Raw genomic sequence first — 21,879 nt, 5'->3', positions numbered from 1 at the left:
TTGGCCTTGGAAATTGTTTTAGTTCTGGGTTGACAGAGAGTCCAGGGGCCATGTTTTCTAAGGTTCCTGCAGTCTCAGTCATACCATTAAGTCTGATCTTTTTACTAGAATTTGAGTTCTTCACCCCACCTTTCTTCTGTTCCATCAGGGACTCTTGTTGTGTTCCCTGTCAGGGCAGTCTTTGGTGGTAGCCGGGCACCATCTAGTTCTGCTGGTCTCGGGCTGATGAAGTCACTGGTTTATGTGGTCCTTTCTGTCTCTCGGGCTAATACTTGCCTTTTGTCTTTGGTGTTCTTCATTCTCCTTTACTCCAGGTGGTTGGGACCAACGTGATGCATCTTAGATGGCCGCTTGGTAGCTTTTAGGACCCCAGGCTCCACTCAGTAAAGTAGGATGCAGAACATTTTCTTAATAAGCTTTGTTATGCCAATTGACCTAGATGTCCCCTGAAAGCATAGTCCCCAGACCCCTACCCCTGCTACTCTGTCCCTCAAAGTGTTTGATTGTATTCAGGAAACTTCTTAGCTTTGGTTTAGTCCAGTTGTGCTGACTTCCCCTGTAGAGTGTGCTGTACCTTTCATCTAAGGTAATTTTTGTCTACTATCTAGTTAGTGAATAACCCTCACCCACCCTCCCCACCTTCATAACCATCAAAGAATGTTTTCTTCTGTGCTTAAACCTTTTCTTGAGTTCTTATAATAGTGGTCTTAAACAATATTTGTCCTTTTGTGACTGACTAAATTCACTCAGCATAATGCTTTCCAGATTCCTTCATGTTATGTTTCATGGATTCATCATTGTTCTTTATCTTTGCATATTATTCCATTGTGTGAATATATGACAATTTGTTTATCCATTTGTCTGTTGATGGGCAGCTAGGTTGTTTCCATCTTTTTGCTATCATGAACAGTGCTTCAATGAACATGGGTGTGCATATATCTGTGTGACAGCTCTTATTTCTGTAGGATATATTCCATGGAATGGAGTTGCTGGATCCTATGGTACTTCTGTTTCTAGCTTTTTAAGGAAGTGCCAAATCGATTTCCAAAGTGGTTGTACCATTTTACATTCCCACCAACAGTGTATAAGTGTTCCAGTCTCTCCACAACCTCTCCAACATTTCTTATTTTGTGTTTTTTGGATTAATGCTAGCCTTGTTGGGGTGAGATGGTATCTCATTGTAGTTTTGATTTGCATTTCTCTAATGGCTAATGATCCTGAGCATTTCCTCATGTGTCTGTTAGCTGCCTGAATGTCTTCTTTGGCGAGGTGCCTGTTCATATCCTTTGCCCATTTTTTTAATTGGGTTATTTGTCTTTTTGTTGTTGAAGTTTTGCAGTATCTCGTAGATTTTAGAGATTAGATGCTGATCGGATTTGTCGTAGCCAAAAATTTTTTCCCAGTCTGTAGGTTGTCTTTTGACTCTTTTGGAGAAGTCTTTTGATGAGCATGAGTGTTTGATTTTTAGGAGCTCCCGGTTATCTAGTCTCTCTACTGGTACTTGTGCATTGTTACTTATGGTTCGTATTCTGTTTATGCCATGTATTAGGACTCCTAGCATTTTCTTCCATGATCTTTATCGTTTTTGATTTTATATTTAGGTCTTTGGTCCATTTTGAGTTAGTTTTTGTGCATAGTGTGAGGTATGGGTCTTGTTTCATTTTTTTGCAGATGGATATCCAGTTATGCCAGCACCATTTGTTAAAGGAACTGTCTTTTCCCCAGTTAACAGACTTTGGGCCTTTGTCAGGTATCAGCTGCTCATAGGTGGATGAATTTATGTCTGGATTCGCAATTCTGTTCCACTGGTCTATGTATCTGTTGTTGTACCAGTACCAGGCTATTTTGACTACTGTGGCAGTATAATAGGTTCTAAAATCAGGTATTGTGAGGCCTCCCACTTTGTTCTTCTTGAATAATGCTTTACTTATCTGGGGACTCTTCCCTTTCAGTAGGAAGTTGGTGATTTGTTTCTCCATCTCATTAAAAAATGCCGTTGGAGTTTAGATCGAGATTGCATTGTATCTGTAGATCGCTTTGGATAGAATTGACATTTTAACAATGTTGAGTCTTCCTATCCATGAGCAAGGTATGTTTTTCCACTTAGGCAGGTCTCTTTTGGTTTCTTGCAGTAGTGTTTTGTAGTTTTCATTGTATAGGTATTTTACGTCTCTGGTTAGATTTATTCCTAAGTATTTCATCTTCTTGGAGGCTATTGTAAATGGTATTGATTTGGTGATTTCCTCCTCAGGGTTCTCTTTGTTGGTGTAAAGGAATCCAACTGAGTTTTGTATGTTTATCTTGTATCCTGATACTTTACTGAAATCTTCTATTAGTTCCAGTAGTTTTCTTCTGAATTTTTTGGGTTTTCTGTGTATAAGATCATATCATCTGCAAATAGAGATACTTTGACTTCTTCCTTACCAATTTGGATGCCTTTATTTCTTTTTCTAGCCTAATTCTCTGGCTAGGACCTCCAGTACAATGTTGAATAAGAGTGGGGATAAAGGGCATCCTTGTCTGGTTCCCGTTCTCGAGGGGAATGCTTTCAAACTCTCTCCAATTAGGATGACGTTGGCTGTTGGCTTTGTATAAATGCCGTTAATTATATTGAGGAATTCCCCTTCTATTCCTATTTTGTTGAGAGGTTTTATCATGAATGGGTGTTGGACTTTGTCAGATGCCTTTTCTGCATTGTTTGATAAGATCATATGGTTCTTACCTTTTGTTTTATTTATGTGATGGATTACATTGATTGTTTTTCTAATGTTGAACCATCCCTGCATACCTGGTATAAATCCCACTTGATCACGGTGAATTATTTTTTTTGATTTGTTGCTTAATTCTGTTGGCTAGAATTTTGTTGAGGATTTTTGCATCAATGCTCATGAGGGATAGTGGTCTGTAATTTTCTTTTTTGTGGTGTCTTTACCTGGTTTTGGTATCAGGGTTATGCTGGCTTCATAGAATGAGTTTGTGAGTATTCCATCCTTTTCTATGCTCTGAAATTCCTTCAGTAGTGGTGGTGTTAACTCTTCTCTGAAAGTTTGGTAGAATTCTCCAGTGAAGCCGTCCAGCCCAGGGCTTTGTTTTGTTGGGAGTTTTTAAATTACCTTTTTCAGTCCCTTCTTTTATTATAGGTTTATTTAGTTGTTCTACCTGTGTTTGTGTTAGTTTCGGTAGGTAGTGAGTTTCTAGAAATTTGTCCATTTTCTCTAGGTTTTCAAATTTGTTAGAGTACAATTTTTCATAGTATTCTGTTATGATTCTTTTAGTTTCAGTTGGGTCTGTTGTGATATCACCCATCTCATTTCTTATACGGGTTATTCGCTTCCTCTCCTGTTTTTCTTTTGTCAGTTTGGCTAATAGTTTATCAATTTTGTTGATCTTTTCAAAGAACCAGCTTTTGGTCTTATTAACTCTTTCAATGTTTTTCTATTCTCTATTTCATTTAATTCTGCTCTAATTCTTATTTTTCCCTTTCTTCTGGCACCTGAGGACTTCTTTTGCTGCTCTCTTTCTACTTGTTTGAGTTGTAGGGTTAATGTTTTGATTTTGGCCCTTTCTTCTTTCTGGATGTGTTCATTTATTGCTATAAATTGACTGCTGAGCACCACTTTTGCTGAGACTACACAATATTTTAGCCTTGTTTGATGTTTAAAATATAATTTTTATTGCTACATTTGAAAAACACAGAAGTTTTCATGTATGCCTGCTAGTTAAAGCCTTGTTAAATTCTTTATAGATATTATCAGCTGGGTTAGCATTAAAAAATGAGATCGATAAGTTATCAAAAAAAGAATTCTATCATATATTATTGCAATTTAATTACTTTGGTTCAAATTATAGATTATTGTCTGAATTTTAATCATTATACATATGACAGTTATAAAAATGGTACACCACAGATTTTAATACTTATTCAAGTATTGTTTATTTTGCATATTTGTTTTCATAACAGACTCTTAATATGATCAGTAAAATAATAATTTGAGAGTAGTAGGGATTATATTATGCACTACAATTTATTAATGTGCATTGGTTTTATATTTTAAAATGCCTGTGTGTCTTTGTTGTTTAAAGGAGGTAAATTGAAGTTGTCGCTGAGGATGTTAGAATCGGGAAATGATTTTTAAAAGAGTCTATTCTGAACTCTTTGTATTTCAAACGTATAAAAACACATAAATGTGGCAAATAAAGGTCTGCACACACACAAATAAGAAACATTGTTCTTAATTTGTTTACATGTGAACAAGATATGGTCTATATGACCATTCTAAATTTGGTTCACTAACACTTTCAAAAGGGGTCAAGGTACAGCAGTTATTATGCCTTATGTTTGCAAAATTTGTTAGTGCAACACACTTTCACACAGACGTTAAATCATTTTATCCAAGCAAATTTATAAGGGGGATGTTCAATACTTTTAAACTGCTAACTGCCCATGAGTTCGGACAATTTTTAAAATAGACTTAAATTTTTTAAAACAGTTTTAGGTTTATGGAGAAACTGTACAGAAAAAACAGAAGGTTCCCCTATCCCCACTTGCTACTGAGCACTGTTTCTCCTCTTATTAACAGCTTGCATTTCTATGGTACATTTTTTTTACAATTGATGAGCCAATACTGATACACTATTATTAACTAAAATCTATAGTTTACATTAAGGTTCACTCTTTGTACCATACAGTTCTATGGATTTTGATAAATGCATAATGACATGTGTCCACCATTATGATGTCATACAGAATAGTTTCACTGCCTTAAAAATGCCCCGTCCTCTACCTATTCACCCTTTCCTCCTCCTCATGAACCCCTGGCAACCACTTATCTTTTCACTGTATTGTTTTGTCTTTCCCAGAATTTCATAGAGTTACAATCGTACAGTATGTAGCTTTTTCAGACTGGGTTTTTTCACTTAGAAATAAGCATTTAAGTGTCATCCATGCCTTTTCATAGCTTGGTAGCTTTTTTTTTCTCCCCCCACAATAACACTCCATTGTATGGATGTATCGTATTTTGCCTATCTATTCTAATATTGAAGGACATCTTAGTTTCTTCCAGTTCTTGGCAATTATGAATAAAGCTGATATAAACATTCTTGTGCAAGCTTTTATGTGGACATCTCTTTTAAACTAATTTTGGTAAATATCTAGGAGTGCTATTGCTGGATCATATGGTAATCCTATATTTAAGTTTGTAAGAAACTGCCAGAGCATCTTCCAAAGTGGCTGTACCATTTTGCATTCCCACTAGCAATGAATGAGAGTTCCTGTTGCTCCCTATTTTTACCAGCATTTGGTGGTGTTACTGTTTAGGATGTTAGCGAATCTGATAGGTGCATTGTGGTTTCTCACAGTTGTTTTAATTTGCAATTCCCTAATGACATACGATGTGGAGCATCTGTTCATATGCTTATTTGCCATCTCTGTATCTTCTTTAGTGAGGTATCTTTTCTGATCTTTTGCTCATTTTGTAATAGGGTTATTGGTTTTCATATTGTTGAGTTTTAACAGTTGTTTGTATATTTTCGATACAGGTCGTGTATCACAGATGTGTTTTGCAAATCTTTTCTGCCAGTCTGTGGCTTGTTTTTTTATTCTCTTAACAGCGTCTTTTGCAGACTGGAAATTTTAATTTAATGAAGCTCAATTTAGCTTTTTTTTTTCTTTTATAAATTGTGATTTTGGTGTTGTATCAAAAAAGTCATCACCAAACCCAAAGTCACCTAGATCTTCTCCTGTGTTATCTTGTAAAAGTTACATAGCTTTGTGTCTTACATTTAGTTCTGTGATCAATTTTTAGTTAACTTTTGTTAAAGATAAAAGTTCTTTTTCTAGATTCTTTTTTTTTTTTAATGTGGATATCCAGTTGTTGTAATAACATTTGTTGAAGAGACTGCCCTTTTTCCATTGAATTACCTTGGTTCCTTTGAAAAAAAGATCAGTTGACTATATTTCTGTGGGTCTATTTCTGGGCTCTCTGTTCTGTTACATAAGTTTTGTCAAGTTTTTGTCACTGCCCCATCAAGTTCAAGAGGTTTATTTTCAGGGTAATTATTCATCTCATGTAGAGATATAAATTTGTCATGAGAGTGATCAACTTTCAAGTTGCCATCTTATAAATTCATTTCCTCGAACAAAAATGTACTTTTCATAATTATTTGTTAAATTGTTCATAGAAATAAGTCATATGGCATACAAATTGTTGCGTTTTAATTTTCTTTATTTTACAGGTTTAAATTTCGAGCCACAAATGTCATGGGACAATTTACTGACTCTGATTACTCTGATCCTGTTAAGACTTTAGGTAAGACATATGTGGTTTAATTTAATTTAGAATCTCAAAATGTTATAGTTGGAACATTTATTATTAAATGTATTAATACATGTGTGAATGTTCTCAAGTACAAATTCATTTCAAAGTTAATTAGCCTCACTATCAAAAAACTAGTATTTGTAATATTTTTTTTAAAGATGGATATTCATTCCAGTCAAATCTGGACATAGATTTTGTTACGGCATTGGTTTTGTGTTGATATATACTAATGTTATAATAAATATTCATTTGCCTGCTTTAATGTATAATCTTAAATGTGAAACATTTTTACCTGAAAAAAGCGTAAAAGTCTTTGTTGTTGTGTTAGGTGCCTCGAGTCGGTTCTGACTCATAGCAACCCTGTGTACAACAGAACGAAACACTGCCTGGTCCTGTGTCATTCTCATGATCATTGTTATGCTTAAGCCCATTGTTGCAGCCACTGTGTCAATCTATCTCGTCGAAGGTCTTCCTCTTGTTCGCTGACCCTCCACTCTACCAAGCATGATGTACTTCTCCAGGGAGTGATCCCTCCTGATAACATGTCCAGAGTATGTGAGACGTAGTCTTGCCATCCTTGTTTCTAAGGAGCATTCTGGCTGTACTTCTTCCAAGACAGATTCGTTAGTTCTGTTGGCAGTCCATGGTATATTCAATATTCTTCACCAACACCATAATTCAAAGGCATCAATTCTTCTTTGGTCTTCCTTATTCATTGTCCAGCTTTCACATTCATATGAGACAATTGAAAACACCATGGCTTGGGTCAGGCGCACCTTAGTCTTCAAGGTGAAATCTTTGCTTTTTAACACTTTAAAGAGGTCTTTTGCAGCAGATTTGCCCAATGCAGTGCATCTTTTGAGTTCTTGACCGCTGCTTCTGTGGTTGTTGATTGTGGATCCAAGTAAAATGAAATCCTTGACAACTTCAGTCTTTTCTCCGTTTGTCATAATGTTGCTTATTGTTCCAGTTGTGAGGATTTTTGTTTCCTTTATATTGAGGTGTAAAAAGAGAAAAAGTATTATAGACATTAAAGTCTTATGAACATTAAAGTCTTATGGTAATTTCCCCAAAATAATCCTGAAAACTAGAAGCTGAGCAGTCCTCTTTAATATAGTTTTCTTTCTAATCAACTCTTTCATAGATTTTAATTTTACCCACCCTATCAGGCCTGAATAAAATAAAAATACAGTTTAGTCATGTGCATGTGTATTTCAGCATCATGATCATATTATCATCAACATATCTAACATTAAATAATCTGTGCCAGGCATACTTCTAGGCTGCTTGCATGCATTAACCAATGAACTCTTAACAAGTATCCTTTAAGTTAGGTCATTGGTCTCAACTGGGTGATTGTACTCCCCAGGGGACATTTGGCAATATCTGGAGCCATTTTTGCTTGTCACAACTGGAGTCAAGGAGGTTGCTGCTGGTATCTAGAGGGCAGAGGCCAAGAATGATGCTGACTATCCTACAATGCAATGGACAACCCCCACAACAAAGAATTATCCAGCCCAAAATGTCAGTAGTGCTGAGGTTGAGAAACCCTGCATTATGTGATAATATTAGCTCTATTTTACAGATGAGGAAAACAACATACGAACTGCTGAAGTAATTAAGAGGCTGAGATAGGATTCTGGTACAAGATTCCAGAAACACTACAGTCTTAATACAGGCTTTAGGCCTGGATACGAATCCTGCCTTTGCCTCTGTAATTCCTGTAAACCTCTGTTTTCTAATTTGAAAATTTTGATGATAGTATTTATTTTAAAGGGTAGCTGAAAGGTTTAAATAAAACATGTTTATATTTAATGATTAATAAAAATTTCAATGTTTGATAGCATCTTTTTAGATAGATTGTAATATGTTTTAGAAATATCTTACTTAAGAGAAATTATTTCTGTAGGATTTTACTGACTGAATCACAACTTCCTATTTCCCCTGCACTAAACCCTCAAAACCTACAATTTATTCATCTACAGTACCTTTGAAAAGGAACCATATGGACAGTGTATCTCTGGGAAGCCACTTGAGAATGTGAAAAAAAATCTATGTTTAATCAGCTCTGTAGAATATCTTGAACTACTGTAAGTTTCAGGGTGAGTTGTGGCTTGAAGAAGATAGATTGTTGCATCATTTCCAATCAGAAATTCTTGTCAGGTTCTGGAAATATTAATTGTTTAAAATATCAGCCTCTGCAACATCCACTTAATCACTTTGAAGAAATGACATGGGGGCACGTAGTTTGTCACACAGATGTTTATGGAGGAATAACACATATATTGCTTTGGCTAAACCATTTAATTCTGTAACAATCGTTGGCTTGATTAATTTTACCCAATAAATTAATCATTTTATAAATGACTGATCAGACTTACGGTTTTGAAATTATGTAGAGGGTTGTCTCCATTTATAAATGAGTCTATCACAGACAGTAAAGTAAATGTCTTCTTGTCATCAACATAATTTCCTACAGGTTATGTTGTTGTTAGGTGCTGTTGAGTTGGTTCCGACTCATAGCAACCTTATGTACAACACAATGAAATACTGGCCAGTCCTGTACCATCCTCACAATTGTTGCTATGTTTGAGCCCATTATTGCAGCCACTGTGTCAGTCCATTTCCTGAGGGTATTCTCTTGTTCACTGACTCTCTACTTTACCAAGCCTGATGTCCTTCTCCAGGTACTGGTCCCTCCTGATGACATGTCGAAAGTACGTGAGATGAAGTCTCACCATCCTCCCTTCTAAGGAGCATTCTGACTGTACTTCTTCCAAGACAAATTTGTTCATTCTTCTGGCAGTCCGAGGTATATTCAGTATTCTTTGCCAAAACCATAATTGGAATGCATCAGTTCTTCTCCCGTCTTCCTTATTCATTGTCTAACTTTCACATGCTTATGAGGCAATTGACGTACCATGGCTTGAGTCAGGCACCCCTTAGTCCTCAAAGTGACATCTTTGCTTTTTAATACTTTCAAGAGGTCTTTTGCAGCAGATTTGCCCAATGTAATATGTCATTTGATATCTTGACTGCTGCTTCCATGGGTGTTGATTGTGGATCCAAGTAATATGAAATACCTAACAACTTCAATATTTTCTCCGTTTATCATGTTGTTGCTTATTGGTCCAGCTGTGAGGATTTTTGTTTTCTTTATGTTGAGATGCAATCCATACTGAAGGCTGTAGTCTTTGATCTTTATCAGTAAGTGCTTCAAGTCCTCTTCACTTTCAGCAGCAAGGTTGTGTCATTTGCGTATCACAGGTTGTTAATGAATCTCCTTCCAATACTGATGCCGCATTCTTCTTCGTATGTCCACTTTCTCAGATTATTTGCTCAGCATATAGATTGAATAAGTGTGGTGAAAGGATACAGCCCTGACGCACATCTTTCCTGATTTTAAACCATGCAGTATCCTCTCTTCTGTTCGAACAACTGCCTCTTGGTCTAGGTACAGTTTCCGCATGAGCACAGTCAACTGAGCACAGTTAAGTGTTCTGGAACCTGTAGTTTATAGATTTCAGAAGTCATTGCCATAGCTAATCCTGGTGTGCTCACTGATGGAAGATAGGAGACATTATAGACAGGGTATATAGCTCAGGGGAAATATATCTTGTAAGAGCAGTGTTAGAAAGAGATATTGTTACTGAGTTGTATGTTGTATGTTATGTCTCTCCTCAGTGAACAAATACAGAGGGAATTTTCTAGCTCCTCCATCAAAATGTATTGAATAACTTCTAAATAAATAATTCATAAATGAATTAAAATCAACCACTTTCTGCAAATACATGATGCAGACTTCCTTTGTTAAGTCTTTGGGAAATAAAACAAAATCTAGAATGCTTGATAATGAAGGAAGTATCACTTTGTATTTAAGCACATCATATTTTTCATGTTTTCATCTCTCTAGTCATTATATCCCCGTTTTATAGCAAAGAATTCCATGCCTGAATTACATGAGGTAGGAAGGACATGAAATTAAGAGGAGCAACCTTGAGTAGAAGATCATGAGTTCAGTCTGGGCATTTCAAAGATGCTAAGAGGATACTCATGTGCAGGTTACAAGTAAGCTATAAGAAATCTCTTTAAAATAAAGCATTTAAAAAAAAGTTGAAAATATATGTAAAATTGGAAATCATGCACACAGAGTTATTGATTGAAGCCATGAGAGAAAATGTGATCACCAAGGAAAGAAAGACTAGAAAAGAAGAGAGGAGAGGAGATGACAGGGGAATCAAGGGAGGAATATTGATTTAGGAGACTTTCAGGAGTTTTTGTAGTGGTTAAGAGGAAGAAGAGTCAGACAGAGAGGGAGTGGGAACAGTCAAGGAGGCTGGAGGAACACATGGATGATTCATTGTTGTACAAGTTCAGAGAAGAGAGACTTTCAAGATTCCTCAGATTCTGCCAAACAGCTTCCCTTTGGCCAAGGATGGGACTTATGCTGCACCATGATCATAAATAGTCTGGAGGTACTCCTCAGCAATGATCTCTTGCTTTCTTCCTCTCACAATCAAGGTAGTAGAATAAAATAATCAATTCCAGAATGTAGTAGAATACACAGTTTTCTGGCCCCTCCTTTGGAACCATAACCACCCCCCGATTATTTTGTTACTAATATTTGTGTGTCCTGGTAACAGCAGGACTCTAGAGTGAGTGTAAGATGTGCAGTGGTGAACAGAACACAGTATGCTGCCAAGGTTAGGGAAGGAAGGACTGGTAAAACATACACTGTGGACAGAGTAGGTGGAGAGCCATTGGGTTGTTAAGGGTAGTGACAAGGAAGGACCCCATGTATCTATTATCAAAGTTCTCAGAGTTCAGCATATTATTTGTAGACCAGTGACATAAGGAGAGTCTTTTAGACTCCTCCTAAGAGTGTTCTTCCAAGGGCTCTCTCTTTCAGTAGATGGCAGCTTTGTAATTGGCTTTTGCCCTACAATGCTTATTCTGGATTGGCCACACGGAGTTCTGCTAGATAGTCATTTACAACTAGTAATAACAGTGACAGGTGTGAGTGGAGAAAATTACCACGGGTACAACCCTTAGCTGTGGTGAAATGGGATGCTCTGATTTGGAGTACGGAGTGCACCGCTGGAGCAGAATTCATCAACAATCAGCAAAATGACCAGACATTTTGCTAGTTAATGAATTTAACACTCTCAAGTTCTGTCATCACGGTAGTTTTTTACCTGTATGTTGGATGTGTGGTTCTGTGTAGATCAGATCAGATTCACCTTGATGAGTCAAGTACCAAAGAGCACCCTCCAGAAATGGTTCTTCCATAATTTGACATATAGAAGACCACGGAGTCAAAATAGTTCTTGAAAAAATAACATTGCCAAAGAAGATACAGTAGAAGAACTCAGAAAGGAAATAAAGTCGACCATTTCTATAAGCAAAGCAATGGCAAGAATTGTTTCATGGTTGTAAGAATGAGGGCAAGCAAATAATAAAGTGGGTTGATATAATATCCCTAGTGTCAATTAGATGATGGTAAAGGATGCTCAAGTCCCTTGTTCTCCTGAATATGGCATATGTTGAAGTGTGTTGTACCATTTACAGCAGGTCAGCAGCCCCCAACATTCCTAGAAGGTCTGCTGAAGACTTATGTGTGTATTTGATCCCAGACTTCAATGAGAGAAGTCTAGGTCTCATCTAGGTCATCAAGCCATAAGTGGATAAACATTCATTCACTGGTATTTTGGACACCACAGGCAGTGAACTCGAAGCTAAGTTGCCCATCAATAAAAACTTCAGGATTTAAAAGTTTTTGCAAGACTACATTTCCAAGTCAGTGTAGGGCACATGCTTCCAAGACAGATCATTTTGGTAGTTATTGCTGTCAAAGATATTAAGATGTGGAAGTTAAAATCAGGGAGAAAAGAATCACCATTAACTGATGAAGCGGAAGTTTTAAGTTTAGATAAAGGACTAGCATGTGACGGGGGGTAGGGGGCAGAGCTTTGCTAGATAAGGATGAGCCTGTGGAAGAGCAGTTTGTGTTTAGGAAAGTCTTTATGCCTATAGGAATAAGCATGGGAAATGACATAAGCCATTTTAATGCTAAACAAATACTTACAATTTATTTGATTCTGTTTTCACTCAGGATTGAGCATTAGCATTTTTATTAGCAAAACTCACAAGTATCCCTCTTAAAACTCTTTTTAATCTTCCTTTGGCACTTCAGTTTATAGAAACTACTTGTGGGCGATGTTTTGATTACAAGGTTTAATTATAGATGATTGCTGTGATTTAAAAACCAGATGCCCCTTTCTGCACCTTACAGGGCTCTCGTTAAATTTGAACAAGATGAAACCTTAAACTCCATGGCAAAGGCGCTCTATGATTGTTTTCTTTTCTTGTAACACTTCTCATTTAATTACGATGCTAACAATGAGAAGTTCCAATATGCTCACCTAGAAACTGAAATAGGGAGTCAGTACACATTGTTTTCAGCAGAAAGAACACTTCCTCAAGGGCGCCAGAGTAACAGAGGGATATTTGATTATTTTACCGAAGCAGTGGCAATCAGGTGGTGAACCTTACAAACTTTGCTATCCAGCAGATGTTTTCCAACAGTTTTAGCATATACTGAATTTGTGCGACCTTGGGTTAGTTACTTAAGTTATTTTACTTATGAAATTGTGTTTCTAAAATGCAAATAATAATATCTGCCTCATAAATTCCTGGAGATTAAATTGAATGAATGTGAAATTTTAATAAAGATAGTTGACATTGTTAATTATGTGCCAAGTCTTTTAAGCGGTTTTATATATTAGCTCATATATTCTTCACCACAGCCTTATAACGTGCCCTCTTATTTATAGATATCTCCAATTTGTAGCTAAGAAATCTGAAGTGCTGGGTCTTTAAGCAGCTTGCCCAAGATTAACCCAAACCAAGCCCATTGCCATGGAGTCAGTTCTGACTCATAGCAACCCTATAGGACAGGGTAGAACTGCCTCATAGGGTTTCCGAGGAGCGCCTGGTGGATTTGAACTGCCGACCTTTTGGTTAGCAGCCGTAGCTCTTTACCACGACGGAGTTAAAAAGTTGTAGCACCAGTTTTCAGACCTAGGCACGTGACCCAGTCAGCGCTGTGCTTGTAACCACTGTGCCCTAGTGCATGGAAAGTGTTAAGTGCCCAAGTAGCTTTCATTTTCATTACGATTGATGACATTTCGGCTCCCACAGACTTCCTATCCTCTTGCTGTACCTTTTTTTTTTTTGTCTCCGTTTTTTAAAATTGTTTCTAGCTGCGCTCTTTTCTCACTTTCTTGTCTTAGCTTAATGAGGTTAACATTCACAAATGAGCATGCTTCATTTTTATGCATGAAGTTTCAATAATTTCTTTTTTTAAACAATGGATTAGTGTTCCTTTTTCTCACACTCTGGCAAATACTGTTTATTATCCAGTTTTTTAAGTTTGCCAATCTGATGGATAAAAATGACACCCAGTAAGATTATTTTAATTTATATTTCTTGAATTATGAAGTTGAAAATCTTTTAATAAATCCGCTGTGTAGTGTTTGAATATCCCAGGTGGCTAACACTGGGCCAAATGAGAAAAAGACCTCCATATTCTGTAATCCTGTGATAAGAACTTTCGTTCTTTTAGGGATAATAATAAGAATGTCCTTCTCTTAATATGTACTGTATCAGGATCCAGACATCGTACTCTGAGCTTTATTTCTCATTTTAATTCAGGCTGCTTCTTGAAGACATAAAAGTAGCTTAAAAAGTAGGATCCATATGCAGAGTTTGAATAATGAATATTTCATTAGGAAGATAACACATAAAAAATTAGCTAGTGCTTTGTAATTATAATTTGCTTAATTACAGTAGCACATTTTCTTGTGCAAACACAACACAATTTAATTTGACCTGTCACAGCATTTTAAGTCTAGTCAGGAAATGACTCATGTCTCTTACCACAGGAGTCATGTTTATATTTTCAAGTGAAAGAATTCCATTTTCTAGGAAAGGATTTGGAGAAGTGAATTTATTTTGTACTGGGAATGCTCTGTGGGTATGTGAACAGTAGTGAATCAGCAAGCATACTTGACAGTCAGGGCACATTTTGTCCTTTCCTAGTGGTACTTTTGTAATACATGTGCCCAAAGGATTACATATTATTTATTAATATATTATACGGCATTTCCTCATTTCACTTGGCCAGTGCTTTGAAATGGTAACTTAATCTGAGGAAAAAAAAATTGTAGTCTGTGAAAACACTTTTTCCCACTGAGTTCCCAGGTCCAGTGATTCAGTATTACCTGATTAAGATGATTGTGCATTTGTCTTTATGCTTCCTTTCCCAAGCATATCCAATTAGAGTTAGCATCTGAAAAACATGAAACAAACCATTTATATTTTAAAGTACAGAAAAGTGTATCTAAAATTCTTAATAAGCCACATGCTGCATTAGTATCTTCTCATTTTAGTGGAGATTCTAGAGGATCAAAAAGCTCTGATAACTATTTAAGATTCAGTATTCATTGAAATGTACAATCCAGAAGAGCCATAAGAACTCCTTTATATTTGGTAACATTTTGTAAGCACGAATCCAGGGAACAAAGAGGAAAAATTCATCCCTGCACACTGTATAGATATCTGTTGATTTTGTTGTTAGTTGCCATTGAATCAGTTCCCACTCATGGTGACCCCATGTGCTATAGAGTAGAACTGCTCTATAGGGTTTTTTTTTTTTGCTATAACTTAATGGAAGCAGATTGCCAGGCATTTCTTCCATGATGCTGTTGGGTAGGTTTGAATCACTAAACTTTGGTTAGCAGCCAAGCGTAAAACGTTTGCTCCCCCTAGGGACTTTTACAGTTTCAGGAGGTAGCATATGATCAGGAACTGATGGTACTGAAGGAAGAAGTCCAAACTGCACTGAAGGCATTGGCAAAAAGGCTCCAAGAATTAATGGAATACCAATTGCGATGTTTCAACAAATGTATGCAGCGCTAGAGGTGCTCACTCATCTATGCCAAGAAATTTGGAAGACAGCTACCTGGCCAACCAACTGGAAGAGATCCATATTTGTGCCTATTCCCAAGAAAGGTGATCCAACCGAATGTGGAAATTATCAAACAATATCATTAATGTCACACGCAAGTAAAATTTTGCTGAAAATCATTCAAAAGTAGTTGCAGCAGTACATCGACAAGGAACTGTGAGAAATTCAAGCCAGATTCAGAAGAGGACATGGAACCAGGTATATCATTGCTCTTGTCAGATGGATCTTGCCTGAAAACAGAGAATAACAGATGTTTACTTGTGTTTTATTGACTATGCAAAGGCATTCCACTGTGCAGATCATAACAAATTATGGATAACATTGCGAAGAATGGGAATTCCAGAACACTTAATTATGCTTATTAGTAAACTGTACATAGATCAAGAGGCAGTCATTCGAAAAGAGCAAGGGAATACTGCCTGGTTTAAAGTCAGGAAAGTGTGTGTCAGGGTTGTATCCTTTCATCATTCCTATTCAGTCTGTGTGCTGAGCAAATAATCTGAGAAGCTAGGCTGTATGAAGAACAGGGCATCAGGATTGGTGGAAGACTCATTAATAGCCTGCGTTATGCAGATGACACAACCTTGCTTGCTGAAAGTGAAGAAGACTGGAAGCACTTACTGATGAAGGTCAAAGACCACAGCCTTCAATATAGATTACACTTTAATATAAAGAAAACAAAAATCCTCACAACTGGAACAATAAACAACATCACGATAAACGGAGAAAAAATTGAAGTTGTCAAGGATTTCATTTTACTTGGATCCACAACCAACACCCATGGAAGCAGCCCTCAAGAAATCAAAAGACGCATTGCACTGGGCAAATGTGCTGCAAAAGACCTCTTTAAAGTGTTGAAAAGCAAAGATGTCACTTTAAGGATTAAGGTGTGCCTGACCCAAGCCATGGTGTTTTCAATCGCCTGGTATGCATCAGAAAGCTGGGCTATGAATAAGGAAGACCAAAGAAAAATTGATGCTTTTGAATTGTAGTGTTGGTGAAGAATATTGAACATACCATGGACTGCCAAAAGAACAAACAAATCTGTCTTGGAAGAAGTACAACCAGAGTGCTCCTTAGAGGCAAGGATGGCAAGATTACATCTCACACACTTTGCACATGTTCTCAGGAGGGATCAGTCCCTGGAGAAGGACGTCATGCTTGGTAAAGCAGAGGGTCAACGAAAAAGTGGAAGACTGTCAATGAGATGGATTGACACAGTGGTTGCAGGAATGGGCTCAAGCATAGCAATTGTGAGGATGGCTCAAGACCGGGCAGCGTCTTCGTTCTTTTGTGCATAGGGTCGCTATGAGTCAGAACTGACGCAGCAGCACCTAACAACAACAGGGACTTTTACAGATAGCTAACCTATTTTATTTGTCAATTGACTGTAATACTTTTTACAGCAAAATTAGAAATTATTGAACTGAAAATTGGCTACAACTATAATTAATAATTGTGTCTACAATAAACATTTAATAATTTGTGTATGTTTATTTGGTTCACTACATGGTTTTCAACCTGAAAATTTTTAATATCTATTTCAAAATCAGTATTTGTATTTATTATTAAATTTAGTAGGTATTTATTGAGCATTTACTATGTGCCTTGTACTATTCTCAGAAAATGGAATACAATATCAAATAAAACAAAGTTCCCTGCCCTAGTGGAGCTTATGTTGTGGAGAGAAGGACAAACATGAATACAATAAGCATGATAAAGAAGTGAATTATGTTGTTGTTGGGTGCCGTTGAGTCGGTTCCAACTCATAGCGACCCTGTGTACAACAGAACAAAACAATACGTCATTTGATATCTTGACTGCTGCTTCCCTAGGTGTTGATTATGGATCCAAGTAAAATGAAATCTTTGACAACTTCAGTCTTTTCTCAGTTTATCATGATGTTGCTTATTGGTCCAGGGGTTTATACCCTTAGCCAGGGCTATTTTTTTTTAATCCTCAAATATAATTTATATGAGAAATCCAGGAAGAATGCTTCATTGTCTCCCTTTAATTACAAATTTTCAGAGAAAGGGGATAGGAGGTTAGTGATAACTAATGTTTATACATGAATATTATTTTTGTTTATTCTTTCTTGATTTATCTTTTATTGAATAATATTAGAACTCATGGATTTTTACATATTCAGTATGTTTCAATCAATTTATATTTTTATTCATTATAATATTTAAATTGTTCTCTTTTTGGCATGTAGGAGCCCTTTCAAATGATCCAGTATTCTTTCTGCACCATTAGTCTTTGATGGCTTTCTAGCTTTCTGGCACCATAAGATGTCCCACATTCATTTTGTTCCCTACTCTCAAACTAAAAGATTGGCAGTTCAACTCCACTAGCCACTCCTTGGAAACCCTATGAGATAGTTCTACTGTGTCCATTAGGGTTGCTATGAGTCGGAATCGACTTAACAGCACACAACAACAACAACTCTCAACTTGAATTATCATTTCTTCAAGGTGCCCTGGTTTTGTTTAGTAGGGCCAATGGATTTCCCTACAGAATTTGAAATTGGTCTTTGAGAAATCGAGAGTCAAATTTGACTCCAACGTTTTTAGCGTGAGCAGCTGGAACAATGGATTTGCCATCAACCAAAAGGTGGAAGTGTGCAGTTGAAAGGAGGGAAGTGTAGGAGTTCAGCTTCGTATGTACTGATTTTGAGATTTTAATTAGACTTTTAAAGACGTTTAGGAAGCAACTGGATATACAAGTCTGGAGTTTGATAGCTATTAAGTAGACATCATTATTACATCATAATTAAAACCAGAAGACTAGATGGGCTTCCCAAGTGATTGAGTGTAAATAGAAGAAAGAGGACCAAGGACTGAGAACCAAAGTTAGGAGATCTAGGAGAAGAAAGGAACAAGCAAGTTTGTACATTTTATTAGCATTCTTGAGCACCATGCCAAGAAAATACTTTTCTGTATTTTGAGATTCAAGATAATATTCCATAATTTAATATTTAATGTTAATGTTATCCATCTTCTCCAGGTGAAGGACTTTCAGAAAGAACTGTAGAAATTATTCTTTCAGTCACTTTGTGTATCCTTTCAATAATTCTTCTTGGAACAGCAATTTTGGCATTTGCCAGGTAAGATTTATTTGTTCTCGTATTTTTAGAATGCTTTATGGGCATTATATCAGTCAGGGTCCAATCAGGAGACAGAAACCACACAGTTATTGAGTGTGGAAAATTTAATATAAAGAATTGTTAACTAGTAGAAATGGTTAACTACTAAAGAAGGTAAAAGAGAACTTTAAGGGACTGAGAAGTAGGAAGCAAAACAAAGCAGCTACTACCTCTAGGCTGAGAGAGAGAGGTTAATAAAAGAATATAAATAATAAGAAGAATCCTACCCCACAAGTCTGACATGGAAAGACCGTCACAGGAAAATACAACCTACCAGTGGGTAAAGAAGTATGACAGAGAGCTGGGGATAGAGTACAATGGTTAAGCACTAGGCTGCTTCTCCATGGGAGAAAAGACCTGGCGTCCGCTCCTGTAAAGATTACAGGCTAGGAAATCCTTTGGAGCAGTCCTACTCTGTCCTGTAGGATCACTATGAGTTGTAGTTGACTCCATGGCACACAACAACAACAAAGGAGGGTGTAGGCTGGCTGGAATTGTCTTTAGAAGCAGCCCACCCTTGCTGGATGGTGTGAGTGGGCTGGAGTTGCTTGGAATCATGCACCAATGTAGAGAACATACACTTGAGAGGCAACTAGAGCTCATCCACATCACATGCTGTGCTCCTATAATGAATAATAATAATAATGCCTGACTGGAATATAGAAGGGAATTGTTGCCCTGTTCCTATTGTCTAGCAGGGTCACTCTACCTATTACCCATTGCCATCAAGTTGAGTGGGACTCATAGTGACCCTATAGGACAGAGTAGAACTGCCTTGTAGAATTTCCAAGGAGCAGATGGTGGATTTGAACTGACAGCCTTTATGGTTAGCAGCCAAGCTCTTAACCACTGTGCCACCAGGGCTCCATGGGTCACTCTAGTACACTCTATTGATGAGGATTCACATTTGGCCACATGACAAAGGAGAAATGTTATAGGATCCTGCTCTAGTGTCACCAAGCAGGGCAAAGAAGGGTGGATTTAGAGCTGAAAGATAATAAAATGATAACCAAAAGCAGATATGCTAGGCCTTCTGCATTTTTTGAATACTTTATAACTCTTATAGATTTAAGTTAAAATATTTTAATCATATTAAAATTTTAATGTTTATACAGTTTTACGCTAAGGACAGCACTTTAAAAATGTCCAACTTCTATGGTGGGTCCCCTTCTCATATTTAATTTACCAACATGTCTGTACTAAGTTTTGCAAGTTTAATTTCAAATTCTCAGTATCAGGGGCAACATGGTGCTGTAGTCAGAAGCACCACGCTGTCCCTCCACAGCAAAGATCAAAAAAACTAAGTCAAACAGAGTCACACGTCAATCCTGAAACCCTGAGCATCCAATGAAGAGATAAAGAACTCAGCCAAGCACCAAATGGAATAAGAAACTGACAGAGAACAGAGAGTGAGGAGAGATACATGCAGAGGTCCCCTATCAGCTACCGGAGCACAGATCCACCATCTTGGACTCCTGTTGGAGATCAGCGAACAGGGGGTATAAGAAAGCAGCTTAAAGGAGCTTCCAGAAGGAGACAGAACAACCAGTAACCAGAGATATAGGCTTTCCCATCCCACACCCTTCTTCACCCCGACTTAGCCTCCTATGCTTCCTGCAGCCACAGTCTCTTGTCCGGGAAGCACCAGCTTCACCCCGGTGTCACTTGGAATCCACCCACCCGCACTGGCCAACTCCCTGAGTGCCTTTTGTTGGCTGCTAGTGTTACTTTTTTCCACTTCTTTAGATTTCTTCCTTACCTCTCACCACCTCCCCCTCCTTTCTCTCAAATACCTGGCTCTGTGTACCATCTTTGCTTCTTCCTGAAAGGCTACGAAACACTGCTTGACTGTGAAACTGCTTCCTGGCTTGTGCACCACACTGGTGGGACCCCGGGGCTTTTTTGTTTGTTTGTTTGCTCTGATTTGTTCTGTTTTGATTTGTTTGTTTGCTTTCTTTTTCTTTTCTCGGCTTGGGAGCCCCTTCTAGCAGGGCAGTACCACATGGCTTGGAAGCTACTCCCTTACTCTTCGCGGACACACAGGGATATCCCTGGGGGCATTTCTTTTTCCTTTTTTTGTTTTGTTTTGTTTTTTGTTTCTTTGTTTTCCTCTCTCTCTTGTTTCCTTTTTGTCTTTCTTCATTTCCAGTTTCTCAATTTATTCATTTTTTTCTTTTACCCTGTTTCTTTTTTTTTTTCATTTTTGTTTTTCCCCATTTCTTAGTCTCTCTTCTCTCCACTCCAATAGCAAGCTCCCTTAGCACTCTTTTTTGTTTGTGTGTATATTTTTTGCTCCTGTTCCTCTCTCCTCTCTCTCTTCTTTCCCATACCCATCTTAGCTCCACACATCACAATCTACCCCCTCCTTCCTGCCTACCTGCACTGTTTGCTGAACATCAAACTCCCAAGCAGCACAGGCACAGCCTACTGGAACCTACCCTGAACTGATTCCAGGTCCACACTCTCAGCCCTGGTACATGCCACAAACAACCCATCCCAGCAACTCCCCTTCAGCTGGACCTGCCCTGCTGTACTATACCTGAGTGACTGACCTGGCCCATTGGAGAAGGAGGTGAAAAGTATCATGCCCACAGACGAGCAAACAACAAAGAATGCACAGCCTGCCTGCTCAGACATAACCAAATAAAACAAAAAAGCAGGATGAAACAAACAAATCTGCAATCAATAAACGAGGAAAATAACCACTGCATTCCTGGAAGACAGCAGACAATATCAAGACATTTACAGAAACAGGACAGGATGGTTCCAGTAGGCATCCAAAATAAAACACCAGATGACCTTCCAGTAGAAGAAAAGGCACTAGGCCTAACTGATAGGGAATTCAAATATCTAATATTCAGAATTATCCAAGAGTTGAAGCAAAAAGCACACAAAAATGAGGAAAAAATAGACAAACTCATGGAAAAGGCAGACAAATTCATGGAAAATACAGACAAAATAATGGAAGAATTCAAGAAAATAATACAGGAACAAAATGCTAAAATAAATTCACAGCTAAAAATCATACAAAAACAACAATTATAAATCCAAAATATAAACAACAAGATTTCAGAAAAGGACAGTGTCATAAAAGGGCTGAGGAGCAGGTTTGAAAGAATGGAAGATAGGATCAGTGAAATTGAGGACAAACACTTGGATACAACTCTGAGGAAAAATCAGAAAAAAAAGAACGAAGAAAACTGAAGAAACCCTGAGAGTTATGTGGGGTACAATCAAAGGAAAAATCTGTGAGTGACTGGAGTTCCAGAACAGGGGGAGAAAACAGAAAACACAGAGAGGATCTTTGAAGAATTGCTGACAGAAAACTTCCCCAATATCATGAAAGATGAAAAGCTGACCATCCAAGAAGCTCAACGAACCCCATATAG

The 21,879-nt window shown here is 37.5% G+C and overlaps 1 protein-coding gene across 1 annotated transcript in view; it reads left to right on the top strand.

Moving 5' to 3' along the window:
• The window catches only part of PTPRQ (protein tyrosine phosphatase receptor type Q), a 274,890-nt gene that overhangs the window by 201,961 nt on the left and 51,050 nt on the right, over positions 1-21,879 (top strand). Inside the window, exons 33-34 of the mRNA XM_004384638.2 lie at positions 6,235-6,308; positions 18,352-18,451. Of these exons, the coding sequence (XP_004384695.2) occupies positions 6,235-6,308; positions 18,352-18,451 (174 nt within the window). The remainder of the gene's footprint in view (positions 1-6,234; positions 6,309-18,351; positions 18,452-21,879) is intronic.

This window comes from Trichechus manatus, unplaced genomic scaffold, assembly GCF_000243295.1.
Source record: "Trichechus manatus latirostris isolate Lorelei unplaced genomic scaffold, TriManLat1.0 scaffold00125, whole genome shotgun sequence".
Lineage (NCBI taxonomy): Eukaryota > Metazoa > Chordata > Mammalia > Sirenia > Trichechidae > Trichechus > Trichechus manatus.
This window is presented reverse-complemented; position numbering and strand designations above follow the sequence as displayed.